We start from the raw sequence: 16,385 nt of genomic DNA on the forward strand, positions 1-16,385 counted from the left end.
CCGGCAGGCGCGAGGCGGGCCCTCGGCACAGCGCTGCCGCGGAGCACGCCGGGAAAGGGAGTCTCGCACCCCACGGCGCTCACGGGAGCCAGGCGGAGGGGAGACACGTTTCCCGGCGTGCAAGCGCGCCGGCGGGAGGGGCGCGGCTTCGAGCGCAAGGCCTTTCGGGACATGTAGTCCCGAGGAGAGCGAGAGGCTGGAGGGCAGGCGCGGCGCGGACTCCGCTTCCCGTCGGGCAGCGCGGCCCCATTGTGGCCACGCTCTCACGCCATTGGCTGGCGGCCGGAGCCGGGCCTCGCTCCCCGCCCGGTGACACAAAGCGAATCCAAGATGGCGGACGCGGGCAGCCTGCACGGGGGGGACGCGGCGCTGCCGGGCCCGCCCGAGGAGCAGGAGCTGAGCCAGCGCCTCCGCCGCCTCTACCCCGCCGTCAACCAGGAGGAGACGCCGCTGCCGCGCTCCTGGAGCCCCAAGGACAAGTACAACTACATCGGCCTCTCGCAGGGCAACCTGCGCGTCCACTACAAAGGTGCCGGGCTGGGGCGGCGGCGCCGGGTTCGGCTTCGGCCCCGGGTCCGGCCGGGCGGCGGGCTGGGCCAGGACGGCCTGACAGCCCCGGGGGAAGCGGCGGCGGGGCCGGGAGCAGGGCGGGGAGCCCCGGTCTTGGGGCTGGGTGCTGCTGGGCCGGGGCCTCCAGCCCGGCGCGGGATCCGCAGGGCCGGGCAGGCGGAGGCAGAGCCGGTCTGGAGCCCGGCGGAGCCGCTGCCTCGTGTAGCGCTTGGCAGTGTCACCAGCCCGGGCCTGAGCGCCTCTGTGCAGCCAGATGGTCCGTTTACTCTGTCATCCCGTTTAAAACCCGGCCCAGGGCTCGGATGGCACCGCCGTGCTGTGTAACAGGGGCTTTGGCTCCTTGAGGTTACACAAAATAGCTGCTCGCAGACTCGTAGGACTTGGGGAATCGCACTGGTGTTTTTCTTGCTCGCTATTGGAGCCTGTTCTCCCTCCCCACCCCGCGGAGAACCGATCATTCCTTTTCCTGCCTGGTTAGTAAACACTGATGTCATTCCCCTCTTGTGTAATCGTTTTGTCTTCTGTTTGTGTGCATTAGTTTTCAAATTATGTATGTGGGGAGGGGGAGAGGTAGTGCTGTGAGTCCTTATCAACGACTTGACAGTGGAAACAAAGAAAAACTCCAGTGCTTGTAGTGTGGGGAATGGTCACTGTGGCAGTGCAGGACTGTATGTTCTAGTTCTCTGAAAAATGTGTTCTAAATTGTTGCATATATAGAAACCCCCGCTGTGTTCAGATAGCAGTGTTATGGAGCAAAACGTGTGAGTGTTCAAATCCCATCCGGACTTACATTTCTCTTCTTTCCCAGGTCACGGTAAAAATCACAAAGATGCTGCCTCAGTCCGGGCTACACACCCCATCCCTGCAGCCTGTGGCATTTATTATTTTGAGGTGAAGATTGTCAGTAAAGGTAGAGATGGGTAAGTGCCTTATTTCTGTTCAGTGATTGGTGATGCGATTGAGCAGTTCTGCTCTGCTCTGACCTCCTTTCCGGAAGGGTTAGAGGTCCCGTGGCTGTCGGGTGGAACAGGCGGGTCCATCACAGGGGAGTTATATTCTCTTGGTTAATAGAGGTAAATGTGGTAGAACGCACTGGAAGTGGAGGCACTTACACAGCTGCTCTCTGTGCTGTTTGATGTGGGCAGTTTTAAAAATTTAGGAAACTTTGGGTCTCTGGTGCAATTTAAATTAAAGTAGTTTTTCCTCTTGCTAGCTAGGTCTGGTCACTCTGATTTCTGGAATTATGAGGCCTCAGAAGTGGAGTGAAATAGAAAGGAGGAACCTTGAACTTAATTTTGGACCGTTAGAGAGATATTTGTGTGGAGCAGAGTATTCCTAGCTGTGCTTGAGCACTGGAAGGAGAACTTCTGAGAGTGTGTTTCTGAAACCCTATAAGCATGATCAAGGAAAAGATATTGAAAGAGAAGGAAATGAGGTAATTGTGAATATAAACTAGAATCTGTGCTATTTCTGTCATCTCTAGTCTAGGACCTGAACTTGGACTCGTGTCATTGTGTCAAGATAGATTGCACCACGGAGTTTTGTGACAGAAAGCAACTGTGGAAGCTTGTGACACTGCTGCCACCAGAATGCTAAATATGAGAAGGTTTTTCCCAGCCAGTAGTAATGTTTAATACCGTAGGCCATTGTGGAGGCTGCGTTTGCCCTGTCAGTCAATACCATGAACAGCAGCAAGTGGAGGAGCTGCAGAAGCAGCAAATCCTGTTGGTAGCATTTGGTGCAGCCGCCCTTGTCTGGGCAGCACCGCAGTGAACTGAACTGGCAGCAGGTTTTGAATCGCATCCAGTCTTGTGGTCACCATATTGGGCATTATTTGAATCAAAAATGTAACTGAACAAGGATGTATGTGGAGTTCCTTTAAAACCATATTCACGATGTTGGGAAATGTGGGGAAGCAATAAAAGGGCATCGCTAACAAAGTCTGGGGTTCAACTGCTAGTGTAGATTTCATTTTTAATCATCTTAAAGGTATTATCAGCCTGCTGTGTGTATGTGTTTGGCATTTTTTGTTGCTACAGGATGAATATTATAGATACAACTGTCCGGAAGGGAAAGCAGCACAGGAGAAGGTATTGAGTGGAATTAATAAATCCAGTCCTTCAAGAATAACATTTGAACTCTGGCCAGCTTAGGGGTCTTAGGGAAGTGCAGCAAACATTCCTAACGGAAATCAAGTTAATAATTTCTAACTGTTGAAATATTCTGCTGTCATTGTTGAGATCAGAGGTGGCCTATTTTTAAAGGGACTTGCAAAATATCTCAAATTGTTCTGCATTTAGACCTGTGATAACGATTGGGTTATCTGTGCAGAGGTGGATGCTGGGCTGAATGCTTTACAAATGCAGGGAAAAGACCATCCTTATTCTTTCAGTGCACTGATGTGATTAACTGCTTGTCTCTGTTTTAAAACCCTAACTTGATTAGTTTATGTAACTACTAAAATTAAAGTAATTTACAGTGAACTTCAAGACCATTTTCCAAAGAAAAGACATTACGAAAGGTCACTGAACAGCACTTAATCCTTACTATGTTCTAGATGAATCTTACAGGGACATAATAGAATTTACTGCTTGTTTCCCAAGATCAATTTTCTATATTAATAGGCCGTTTTTGTTTTTACTCTATTCTATAATTACTGTTTCCAGGAGCACTTTCAAAGATATGGAACCGTGCGTATTACCACAGCAACGTGAACACGCGATGTTGATGGCTGCGATCCACAGTCAGGGCACCGAGGAGCCTTTGGGAGCCTCTCTGGTGGCTCAGCCACTCTGTGCCTTGTCTTTCTTTTCCTGGTAGAGAGAGCTCCGGTTTTTACCTTGCACACTATGGTGCTGGGGATTTGTAATTAATATTGTAGCTGCTGCCTGTCTATCACTGAAAAAGATGCTCTTGTGTGTCTCATCTTTGATAGCTTGCAGTCAGCCTGTTGGAGGCTTGGTGTGTTGTAATAGTGAACAGTGGCAGATACATTTTTGTCTTAGGAAGCTTTCCAGTGTTTATGACACCATGGTGGCTTCAGCTTAGAGGAATTGAAGTCCGGAAGTCTAAAGAAAGGATTGGAGGGAATGAAAGGGAGTTTTCAAGTGGTGTAAGTGGTAAAGCATGTCCCTAGGAATGCAACTGGAAGCTCTTCAGCAAGGGGAGAGGAAGAATCCTTCTGAGCTAATTTCCAGAATCAGTACTTCTGGTGTAAAGTCTCTGCTCTATAGCTGGTTGTTTTATTTATGCTGTACAGATTGGTGAGGTAAGGGTCAGGTGATACTACTTACTATGTCTCTCTCGCTGGAGTTTGTGATAGCTTTTCACATCTGAGTTTAAAATGTGAGTGACTCACGAAACAAGACTTACTCAAAAAATACTGTGGAACAAATTTGAGGAGTTCTGATTGATATCTTTTTCTCAATAACTCAAAGGTATTACCTTTCTGTGCTAATAAATTGTTAGTCTAGTGCTCCGTGCTGACAGTTGCTAATAAACAACAGAATCTAAGGTTGCAGGTAAGAAGTGGGATGGAAGCTCCCAGTGGCTTTTACTGGAGATGTAAGAATTCTGAAGCTCACATGAAGACTTTTGGCAGCCTGACAGAGATGTTGCCCATATATGATGTGCTGTGGTAAGACGGTTCTTGAATTGGCATGAGACAGTGTCAGTTCTGGCTTGATAGTGTCTCTTTGGTAGAGAAATCTGAGCTGTTGAGACAACTGAGGGATCAGCATCACCTTTTTACCTCCTCAGCCCTATGGAAGTAACAGAAGGGAGGTAATTTAAATCCAGTACGCTGTGGTTTTCTCCTTTGTTTCCTCCCACCACATTGTATCCTAGCAGTAAAAACAAACACTCTCCCTTCGCCCCGTTTTCAGGCAGGTTACCTCTCTGCTCGGTTTTGCAAAGCCCAGCATGAAGGAAGATGGAGGGACTGCAGCAGCACAAGGCATGAGTTGGTTTAGGCGGCCACAACACGGCATCTGCAGTTGGCTGAAAACCTTCCTCTTCTGTGTTGTCTTTCTCACCAGCTCTTTAATGCAACTGCTCCATAAAGGTGCCTTTGTTAAAGAAGCAAATGAAATGATTTTGAAAACTCTCCCTTTACCATCGTAAGACTTTTCTGCCTCGTCACTGGTAAAATGTAGCTTATTTTGCTGGCGGATATTTCAAAGGAAGTACAGCATGCAAGGAGTCCATTTGGTGCACTTAATAAACTGTTCAGATTTATCAGCATTTCTTAACTTTGGATCTTCCACTGCTCATGCACTGAGATATAACCACAGTCCTTTGAGTTGAAGAAGGATGATTGAGACTTACTTTTAGCTGAATGGTGGTCATTTCTTGTCCTGGTGGTTTTAGTCTTCGTTTATAAGAGGTCATATTTATTTACTGGGGTATTTTTTTGTTTTGTTCTGGGAGAGGGAGGTTGAGTAACATGTAACAAACCCGATCTGTCAGTAGATTGATCAGTTGTTTGTGCTAATATTTGTTTGGGAAGATGGTCCTTATTCTCAGCGAGTAGAGGAGAATTTAGTTTGCTGTCTCTAGTTCCAGCCCTCTTCTCACCTCCTTGTCTGTGCTGAACACACAGGGAGTGGTTCCACAGCACTTTAAGATGATACAAGTTCAGATTGTGGGATTCTGCCCTTCCCTTTGCCTTGTGTTTCTGTGCCTTCCCTCATGCTGACAATCTGTAACCCAGTCCTGTGGTGAGCTGGTTCAAGGAGATAACTGTCTGAAAACTGGCCGCATCAAAATAATTATGATGATTTCATCTGTTGATGTCACTGTCAGAAATTGCTGTCTTTTTATTTTTTTTGAATTGAGGACACTTTTTAGGGTTCTGCTTCCTGATGTGTGTTGAAGGAGATTGAATAAAGGGATGAGCTGAGCTGGGCGAGGGAAGGGTAGGATTGCAGCAACCCTCATTTGGTTCCATTCAAAGTGTTCTTGAACAGTTTTGTCTTAAGACTTGCTGAGTAATTAATTCCCGAGTCATTGTGTGCGCGTCTCCTGAGTGTTGTCAATTGGAACAAAAGGACAAGAGGCAATGGGTCACAAGTTGTGGCAAGGGAAATGCCAGTTGGACATAGGAAAGAATTTTCCTTGTGAAAATGGTTAAGCACCAGAATAGGATGCCTGGAGAAGCTATGACACCTCTGTCTTCAAATTTTCCTGGTCAAGGCCTGGTATGACTTCCAGAGTTACTTGTGCTTTGGGCAGAAGGAAGAAGAAGGTCCCAAGGTCCCTTCCAGTCCAGGTCTTTCCATGGTTCTCTGCATGGCTTGGTTCCAACATTCCTCAGATGAGCCGACTGTCAGAAGTGTGTGTGACTCTTAGGTTCCTGACCTGCCACAAATAACTCCTGCTTTTATCACCATGGTGTTCGTAACAGTTCAACCTTAACTATATTTGAAGCACTGGGCTCTTATCCTCTCTCTGAAATACATGTTGCTGTTTGCTGTTGATTTGTCAGCACATCTCACAGCTTCTGTTTCCCCATTAGATGTTCTCTGCTTGGTAAACAGGAACAGCATAAGACTCATTGGGGCAGGGCAGTCACCCCACAACTTACAGGCTGCTGTGACTCAGGAGGACAGGTCATTTTCGTTGTCCTCATTACGCTGGGGCAAGGTGGATTGTCTCATGGGTGGCAGTGCTTGCTCCTGACTGCTGTTGCAGTTTCCTGACCTGTTTTACCTCCCCCAGCTGTGCAGTGAGTTGTGATGGAGTGTGACTGGGGAGAACATCCCATAGCCAACCCTGACTGTGTGTGGATTCCTGATTCTAGCAGAAGTCACCTGTCCTGCAGCCCCTTCTCCATTTCTGAGCTGCTCCTGAGAAAGACAGTGAAGCAGCCTGCAGATTGCCTTGGCAGTGGCAGTTTGCTGTCAGCAGCTGTCTTTCTGGTCACTGTTTGGTTTTGGACAGTGTCTCACTCATGGCTACTCTGGCGTTCTGCAGCAGCTCTGACCTCTCGCTGCCCGTCCACGGCGGCTCCGCGTGTTCTGTGCAAACAGAGCACGTGTGGTGTGCAGGCAGAGAGGTGCCAAGTGGCTCAGCCCTGTGTGCCAGGGGAGCCAGGCGGTTTCACGAGGACTTTGAGCTGTCTCGGGAAGGCTGCTGAAAGAGCCAGTCTAAATTTTCTTCTTGCCATGATTTTTTTCCCTTTGTGCCAGCACTAGCGACTCTGTGATGAGCTGGATCATGTTAACTGTTCCTTTTGCTGGATCAGTCCTTGATACGGTGCTTTCTGTGAGTGTAGTGGGGAAGACGAGACCCAGATGGGCAGAAGAAGGAGGGTGGGGAAGACATGGGCAAGGATGTTTTGGTAACTTCACACAACTGGCTTGAACTGTTCGGTGGTTGCTTTGAGATGTGCATCCTGTTGTCCGGAGCTGTGGGTCAGCACTAGTGTAGGTTGTGGGCATTTTTCTGAGAGAGGAAGGAAAGACTCCTTGGAGGAGAGCAGCCAAAGAGCTAATCTAGCTTGATCCACACCATAGTTTATTTATAATAAAGTTTTCCTTTAGCTTTCTTATACAAGCGCGCCATATCTGAGACTTAAAAATAACTTAGTGTATCTCTTAGTGAAAAAGAAAAATAAAGGTCAGATGTATTGGTTGTTCAGCAGTCTTTACATTAGGAACAAGTAATCTCCCCCTCTCTTCCTTGCTTATGTTTCTCCTTGCCAACTTTCCATTTCACTTCAGCATATGGTGTGATTGCTCTTTGAAAAGCCTTTCACTCGTGTGCTCTAATGGTTTCCAGATGCTGATAGAAGCGTGTCCATGAAGTGCTCTGATGTCGCTGGCTTTAGGGGCACATTGTCTGTGTGTGTCCATCGGCTGGTTACACTGCGGACACCTTAACAGTGTCGTGTGTGTCTGGATGTGGCTGTGGGGAAGGACAAGGAATATTCTGGGGCAACTGAGGGTTTCTAGTGTCTGCACATGCTGCGTGATCCCTTATTTGTATCTGATAAGCCTGTAAATAATTTATTTCCTCCCCCTTTTTATTTTTTCCATCCTGGTTTCCAAGAATCCCAAACCAGCACAGAGAGCAGGTTGTTCTTCTGCGTGCAGGTATGTCTGCATACTTGAATTTATGCTGTGCCACAGACATTCATTTAAACAAACCAACACACAAATAAATCCCCCTGAGTAGGTTCATTAAACAGTTCGCACCTTGTTCCCATTTGCAAACAGTTTAGCCCAGGCAAGTCTCGCCTGCTCAGCCACTGACTGACTGAGCTTCTATGCTCCCAAGTGTAGAGATGCTCTCATTTCTGTGGAGGTTTCTCTTCAATTGATGACATCTCATGAGTTGTTATTTTTATGCAGTTGTTCTCCTAAAATCTTGCGAAAGGGATTAATATTGAGGGCAGCTTTTTCAGTGTAAGGCAAGTTGTGAGGTTGGAATATCTGACTTGCAGTTGGTAACTCTTTTTTTAATTGTTTTTTTATTTTGTGAATCAATGCAGTGGAAAGTGAAACTCGGTGCTTTATAGCAGTATCATGGGCCCATCCATTGTAATAGTAGAATATAAATGTTTCATTAAAATAATTGGTGAAATTAGGAAACAAAACAAGTATTGGTGGCGATGTGTGACTTTTTTGCTTGTGATGTGGGCATTTAGGTGTGTCTGAAGTCTGCGAGCTCCTGGGTTTCAGTCTGTGAGAACTTCTTTTTCTCTGTATTTTTTGTGTGTGTTTTGTGGTTTTGTTTTGTTTTCTTCCAGTTCGAGTTGGGAGATTTTGAACAGTAAAGAAGAAAAATTTCAGCAAAAGTTGTGTGTGTGGTTTTTTTTTTCTCCTCCTCCCTCCCTATTTTGCTATTTCTGAGTATGTGTTATAGAAAAGGTAGGAATATAGCAAAAGTCAGCTCTTGCAAAATCACCTGAACATCTTTAGAATGTATTTAAAACATAATTATGCTTCAGCTCTTCAGAATATGTTTACAGTTAATAACTCGAATAACAGAATAATGAGAACTAATTATTTAAATGTTCCAGGCTTATAGATCTAAGCAATTCTCTGTTTAATAATTAAATTGTATGAGTTGTGTAACATTTATAGAGCAGAAACTTTTTTTTCCTTCATTTGTGGAGCTCTGGGATGATGAGCTGCTAAAGAATTTATCCGTACTGTGAAGCTCGACTCCTTTTCTTCAGCTCTGCCACTGCCCCCGTGAAGCTGAATTAACGGTGTTACGTTGACTGCGCTGCCAGATTCATTTTCTGAACTGCTTTTCCAGGAGCGGGGTTTACGCTGTACCTGTGGTGTAAGACTGGATCTCTGTTTCCACAGGACACTTTCAAACCTAGAGACACAATCTTCTTGTTGACCACTTCTTTGTGTCGATGCTCTCCACATCTGGCTTTGTTCCTTCTCGTGAAAATGCCCCATGTGTAGATCTACAAATTCAGCACGTGTTGCTTCCCCAGTGCTCTACCCAGCTCTCTGGCTATTTGGTATTGTTTTAAAGAGAAAGTCGTCTTGTTTCATAAATACATCCGTGTGTTACTTTTTCTGTAATGTGTTTTCCACGTTACAAAATTGTGTAAATATTGCTGTTATTTTTTTTTTTCTGTCATTTAATGAAAACTTGTGTTAGCAGGTAAATCCTCCTTGCATGACAATAGTTACTACCAGTTTCCCGATTGAAGCCTAAACCAGAGCAAATTAGCCTGTTAAGGTGAGAGAATACCTCTTAAGAGAAGCAGCCACCTGGCAGCAGAGTGTTTTCTTCTGGTTTGGGTCTTGCATTTGTATTGTTCCCCCTGTGTTTCAGTGGAGAAAACCAGAACCTGAGCTGCTGTTTGAAACTGACTGTTGTGATGGATCAAAATGCAAGATTAGGCTACAGTGTGGAACTTGCAGCTTCTACTTGTCCTCTTTTCGATGCTTTTCCATTAGATATTTCCAGAACCTCTAGTGTCTGTCTTTGCTGATTTCTAGGCTTTGTTCATGCCTGGGAAAATGGCCTTTTGCTTAGACTGGCAGTCAAACAATCTTAAGCTCATTCAGTTGTGGAAACCTTTTGAACTTCTCTAACATGTTGGATAAAAATTTTCAGCAACTCTGACCCATGCATTTGCAAGTGAGGTTTGTTAATCTGCAGGACGAACTGAACAAAATTCCTACTTGTTCGGTTGGGTGTAGGCGGAATAAATAATCAGAGAATTAATGTCAGTAATGCTTTATGCTGTTCCCAGAGTGAACGCACCATTTGCCACTGACATGGTTTATGTCAACTTTGTTGAATACCAATTGACTTAGAGAACAAGTCAGCTGTCAAGAGTGAAAAATCTGAAGTTGGAAAACTAACTTGGCGAGACACCAGGCTTGGGGTGCACTTGGTCCTGTTGGATGTCATGATGCTTGTGCCAGGTGGAGAAGTTGGTTATTGTGGCCGGATCCTAGCGGTGATTTTATAGGCTTGCATTATGCCTTTTCTCTCCTAAATAGTGTTCAAGTCTTAAATCTCTGATTAGTGTTTTCTGTCTTTCAGCATTCCTCTATATATTGTTAATATACATCATCAATTTTTCCCTTCCTGAATGCGGCCCAGAAAAGGGACAGACTTGACTGTTTTGTGGCTGGCAGATGGGAGATGGGAGATGGGAAGCTGACACCTTCGTCTAGCAAAAAGAGTTTTTATTCTTCCTTTGCAGTTTTGTCAGCATTTAGTCACAAAGAGACTGAGAAGATGTGTTAAGTTACCAGATTAGCGCCTCTCGGTTTTGTTCTGCTCACTCACCTTCTCTTCTGTGCTCTTTGGCTTTTATAGCTTCTCTGCCTCTCCAAGGGCTGACGTGCAGGGGACTCCTCCATGCCTCAGGATGCTTGTAGCTCTTTTTAGTGAGCTCTTACGAATTTTATTTTCTTGCCTTTATCTACTTCTTTTCAGCCTTGCATTATTTGTCTTTACTGACCTCTGCTTGGGGAATTGGGATTCTTTCTGAAGCCTGTCAGTGCTATTTCTGAAGCACTGTTACAGGACAGCACAATATCCACGAATAAACCCAGAGCTGCTTCCACTTTAGAGATTCACTATATTCCATTATGAAGTAGTTTGACAATAAATATTGTTAGACTGAGGAATCAGAGACAGTTGGAATCCAGTATTTTATGTACCATAGGCAATTTATTTTAGACAGATATAACTTGTTTTTTCACTGCTTTAAATAACATGCCCCTTTCCCCACCTTAACTGCAACAATGTGGTTTCAGGTGGTAAATTGATATGGGTTATCACTTCTCTCCACTCTTAAAACCTGGCATGAAGTCAGGGCCCTCCACAGACAAGAAGAATGATAGTTCAGGGCTTTGCACAAGAGACTCTGAAAGTCTCTGAAATGCCACCAGTGTGATGAGGTGTATTATTAATCTATATTTCAGTAATCTAGCTTGATTATTTTAGACTGAACTGTGTGTGTTGGAGGAGTGGGGTGCATGATAGCTGGGAGGACAGGATTCCTACCAGATAGGTGTGGCTATTAGGAAATAATGGCAGGATGCAGTAAGGCTTTGAATCACAAACTCCTCTCTGGATGAGAGGAGCATCCCGTGTTTCACTCATGGCTGAGCTGGGTGCTTTGGTCTTGGCTCAGCCACATAATAAAATGCCAGTCCCAGGAATTTCTACCACATGTTGGTGGTATTGTTAGTTCACCAACTGAGCAGGAAATGACTGATTCATTGGAAGTCATGGCCTACAAAACAAATTATTTAGTGTCTCTGTTTTTAACTCGTTAAGTTTGGGCCTCAGTGTATCTCAGCATGTGGGAAGGAGACACAGCATCAGATGTGGCACCGTAAAGAAGAGTTCTGGGCCTGGGACCATTAGGTAGCCAACTGATGCTAAACCAATGTGGTTTTCCACCTTCGTTTCCTCAGCTTTCAGATGGGGTGGATTTTCTGTGCTCCCTAGGCAAACTTCACAGGCACGTGGAAGCAGAGTGGTATGGAGTGTTTCACCATCCTGACCTTTCAACAGGTTAAGAAATAATTAGGGAAACTATAATACCTTTCCCATCATGGCAGAGCCTTAATAAATCTGCTCTGCTAATTGTCAGAACTGGCATTTGAGATAAGTACACTTTTAAAGTTTCTTGGAGAAAGTCTTGTAACTTTTTGGGTAAAGAAATACTTCTTTGTTTAAAGTATACTGCCCAGGTCCAGTTATGACCATGGACTAATTGCTTTCTCCCTCCTTCTGCCCCACCTTTATTTATTTTGTGTATAGCAATGCTTCCCAAGTGCTGGGTGCTTTCCCGGCATTCAAAGGGAGATGTTCTTTGCTACTGGGATCCCTAAAACTGCAGAATATAAAGTACAGGTATACACGAGTTCTGTTCTACCCAACCAGTTCTTCATTCCAACCCTTGAAAAGCCATATAGATGTAAGTACTGGAATTTCAGCATTAGCTGCTTGCTGTCAAAGGGCAGGTCTGTTCTTAAGTTTTTCTGCTGGGTTCATGAGGATTTTTGTGGATTGCTCGCACAAAGTAGCTTTAGACTAGCCAAAAAACTTAGGTTGACTTTTTGGCAGGATCTCTGGGTGTCATGTTTGTTCTGAAGAAACATATTTGACTGGAAGTATTGATTGTCACATGAGTGGATTCGCCTTCTGGGGACAAACCAAACGCAGCCATCGCTGTGTTCTCCTACTTGTGTGACAGTGATGCTTAAAACAACCTCTTCAAGAGATCCCTTGGTTTGAATTTAATTTAGTCAAATACTGCTACTCCTGTGAAATAACTTTTCTTGTAGCTTTTTGGATAATTTCTGCCCAGTGACAGTCACATTGGGTCTGTCTTTTTTTAAATGCTTTTTGGCAGAGTCAGCGCATCTGAGATTTTTGTATCTTTATGAGTTAAACTTTAATTCAGACGTACAATCATTGTTTTGGCTCCTTCTGTCTGTCTTTTATTGGCAGAAGCAAAAAAAGAAAAACCATATACAAATTTAAATTGCAACATTGGAAATATCTGCACTGCACAATCAGCCACATGAGTTCTCTCAGGAGGCAGAAGTGAATTCTGTCCTATTTAAACATCCCTGTGCTGGGGAAGCACATGTGCTGGTGTTTGCTGCTGAAGTGCTTGGGAACTGGGGGGAGGGAACCAGAAAGCTTTTTCTCTTAGAACTTAATCTTGCCACGGTCACGGTGCTGTAAGATGTAGAGGGGCAAATGTTGACAGTCCTGCTGGTTGAGTGCTGGGCAGAGGCGTGCGTGGAGCATCTCCTGGCATGAGGGTTTACAGCCAAGGTCTGTTCTTCATCTGTGGTGGTCGGGGAGAGCTGGTGTGTGGATAAAAGAGGCCGAGCTGATGTTGTGACAGGTGGTAAGTGTGGCTGATTCAGTCCATTCAGATTTGAAAAAGCAACCAGTAGTGACTGGGCAGGACGGAGGTGCAGTAGTCCTGGAAAAATCTGGTGCTATGGTAACGGCCGAGGCTGCTGGTAAGTGGAAATGACTTGGGATTGAATCACTGGCATGTGTCTGCGTTTATTTTTGTCTGTCTGCTCTATTTGGAATTGATCTACTGATGCAGCATTTTTGAAGCTCCTGATCTGGAGTGGGGGGCAGTGCCCAAGTACTCAGTGCTCACTGCTGAGAAGATGGTTTTAAGAGGTTGCTTTTGCCTGGCATTAATCAAGGTATATATCTTATGTATGATGGATAATGGATTTAAATGGACCATCACCTAAAATCCTCAAAAAATTCTTTTTCTTTTTTGTTCCCCCCATTTGGAAGTGGGTGCTGATGTTTGTTACATTTCTTGTGTACTGCTGTACCAGTGCTTCACTTGCTGTGCGTCATCTTCTAAGAAGCTCTTTGAATCCCTCAAAAAGGACCTCAGATAATGGGCACCCCGTATGGAATCCATCATCACCCGAAACCTGCAGAACCAGGGATGATGCAGAATATAGAGATTTATGTTGAATGATATTGAATATTATAATTTATTCATTTAAAAAACCCAGGCAGTAGGTTGTGCTTGATGATGCACACCAGTATTGTTTAACTAGTTTTGAATTTGTTGTATGTGCACAACTGGTTTGGAGCATTTGGAATCAAGGAAGTGAGGAGCCGTTCTGCACCAAGATGTTCAGAAAGCAGCCGCTGCTTTTCATGATGAAGGAGTTGAACAGGAATTTATTTTTTCTCAGTTTTCAAGAGAATAGAGCAATTTTTTATTTTTTTTTAATTTAAATCTGAGACTTTGTAGATCTCAAAGCTCATTTCATGTGTCACTTCTGATACATTAATTTATAGTAGCTGGGGAAAAAAAGTAGCTAGCATCTTCTGAAACAATAACCAGCACTGAGTATGTGACGTTTTGAAGTTCAGGATGTACGTGTGGGCTGTGGAGTTGAAACCCAGCATGGTGAGAGAGTCTTATTTTATTTTAGGTTGTCTGCAAATTCTGCGTATAATTCTATGGTCATTATGATCTTATTTTTAAAGTTTGTCTCAAGCTTTACATGGGAGCATAAGTTGAAGAGCAAAATTTTGTGAACCAGGAAGCCTTGTGGTCACGTTCAATTTTTTTCCTTTCCCAGTGACACATTTCCATGGTAGTGTGTATCTAGATTAAAATGTAATCTTAAATTTAGAATTTCTGGATTTGTTGTACTTTCTTTTTTATGAAAATACAAGCTTCTAGCCCTAATTTGAAACTGTGTTGTCTGAAAACGGAAAGATGCTTTTCTATGCATTTTTGCCCTTGGTTATGTGCATGGGATTTGCTGCAATACACGAAGGAGGGAGGATGAATCTGCATAGAAAATAATAAAGCTAAGCAGGATAAGCTGAAGTGGGAGATGACCTATTTTATCCGAGTTCAACAATTATGTTATTTCTTGAAATTTCCAACAGTTTGTTCAGTATTGCCACCCTTGTGGTGTCAATGCAGTGCAAGGACCCAGTGAGGGATGGGGACGGAGGGGAAGCCGTCAAAGTGCTGCAGCCAGCGTTCTCATAAAACTGCACCGAGGTGTGCAGAAGTGGTGTCCGCTCTCTCAGTTCAATTCCAGATGTGCTAACATCAGCAGAAGTAGGGGCAGAGGAACAGGCAGGCACCCTCGGGCCGTTTGCAGGGATGGAGTTGCCCAGGGGAGCTGTGCTGTGTGATACTGGACCTGAGGAACCTGACAGCACCGCATGACAAGGCTGCGACAGACGAGACAAAGTGGCCGCGGTTTTACCCAGTTTCACCCTCAGCTCAGCCAAAAAGATCAGGACATAAGAAACATTCCTTATGCTGAGATGTGTGTTAAACAAAATTTGGCAGCTGCCAGTAAACCCGAGAGGTCTTTGTCTCGCTGATGTGAGCCGGGGAAAGTGGTGGGGCTTGTTCTGCTAGACTAATTTGAGCCATTTGCTCCTCGGCAGATTTTTGCGGGGTGTTTTCAGGTCTGCCGGAGTCAGGACCAAGCACTCTGGTATTGTTGCACCAGGCTTAGATGATGCCTTTGTTGTGTGTCCAAACAATTTGGGTCCTTGAATCACAGCTCCCTTGAGGCTCGAACAATTGGCAGAGGTGATACTTCTGATCTATTGCTCTGAAGCAATGCAGACCTGGAATGTAGCTCTAGCTGTGGCCTGTGATCCCGGCTGCTCATGCATGTAGTTGAAAATAAATCGGAACAGCAAAATCACCATGTAGCAAGAACTCAGTAGCAGCAGGGGGTTCCAGACTCAGCAGGAATAAGAAAACTGAAATACTAATGAGCGTGCTGACTTATCTGCCAAGGTGCTAAGAAGGTGGTGAGGAAGAGCCAGAGCACTCTGTGCAGATAGGAGGAGGAGAAATCTTCAATATTGTGCCAGGAAGGCTGTAAACATGTCCTTAAAATTCAGTTTATTCTTTATAAATGTATGTGTATCGCGTGACTGTGAGACTAAATTTTTAGATGCCATAACTGACTGCTTTGGAAAGGCTGGTCAGGAACTCATGAGAAAGGATGTCACTTCTGACTCATGCTCTGAGCAGTGCACAAAGTGTTTACAAAAAATGTGTGTTTATAAGTTGCTCTGCAACACTGACCATAAGTACTCGTGTTTAATGTCCTTTGAGAAGCACTATACAAAGGCTGCCATTTCAATGTTCATAAATTTAAAAAAAAAGCCAGAAAACAAACCTATCTAAGTTGAAGAAGCTTGTTTAAGAAGAGTTAATAAAGAAGATGCAATCATAAGGGTAAAATGCTTCCAAATGGTGTGGAGAGTAAGGAGAGACGCATCATGTTGGAGCATCAGTGTAAATGTGTGTGAACTACTGGAGAGACTCAAAATAACTTGGTAGTTGACATAATTAGACACGAGGGTGAAAGAGGATAGGGTTACACCTTGCCAAAAGTTGAAATTTTGTTCGATGAGAAAAATGGAAAGAACAAACTTTAATTCTAAAAAAGCAGGAAGGTTGACCAAAATGACTTGAGGGACATCTAGTTCAAGCTTTGAAACATTAAAGGAGTATTTCTCCCTCCCAGAACACTGAGGACGGGATGCAAGCTGGAACATCTGTAAAAGCAAGAGATGTTTCGGGAGAACATGAAGGGCTCTGCAAAACCAGGACTATTTGGGGGCTCCCAAATGCCAGTGATTGCTGTTAAAGGATTATCTGGCTCAAGTCAAAGAGTTAATACAATGTCATTTGTCAATAAAACACATGCAAATCTTTGTTTTTAAATTATTATCTGGCTCCTGTTCAAGGGTTAATAAAACAGTGTTATCTGTCCATAACTCAGGAACAAATTACTAGGGGTTATCTGGCCTTCATTCAAGGGTTC

At 44.4% G+C, this 16,385-nt stretch overlaps 1 protein-coding gene across 6 annotated transcripts in view; it reads left to right on the top strand.

The window, feature by feature from the left end:
• Nucleotides 1–330: 330 nt before the first annotated feature.
• RANBP10 (RAN binding protein 10) overlaps nt 331–16,385 on the top strand; it is a gene marked incomplete at its 5' end in the record, with an annotated part of 64,342 nt that continues 48,287 nt past the window's right edge. For all 6 annotated transcript variants that reach the window (XR_013922722.1, XR_013922723.1, XR_013922724.1 and 3 more), the window contains 2 exons: nt 331–529; nt 1,379–1,490. Coding sequence is in view for 3 of the 6 variants with exons in the window: in XM_080352259.1 (XP_080208385.1) it covers nt 331–529; nt 1,379–1,490 (311 nt within the window). The remainder of the gene's footprint in view (nt 530–1,378; nt 1,491–16,385) is intronic.

The sequence above is a fragment of the Nesoenas mayeri genome, assembly GCF_963082525.1.
Source record: "Nesoenas mayeri genome assembly, chromosome: 12".
Taxonomy (NCBI): domain Eukaryota; kingdom Metazoa; phylum Chordata; class Aves; order Columbiformes; family Columbidae; genus Nesoenas; species Nesoenas mayeri.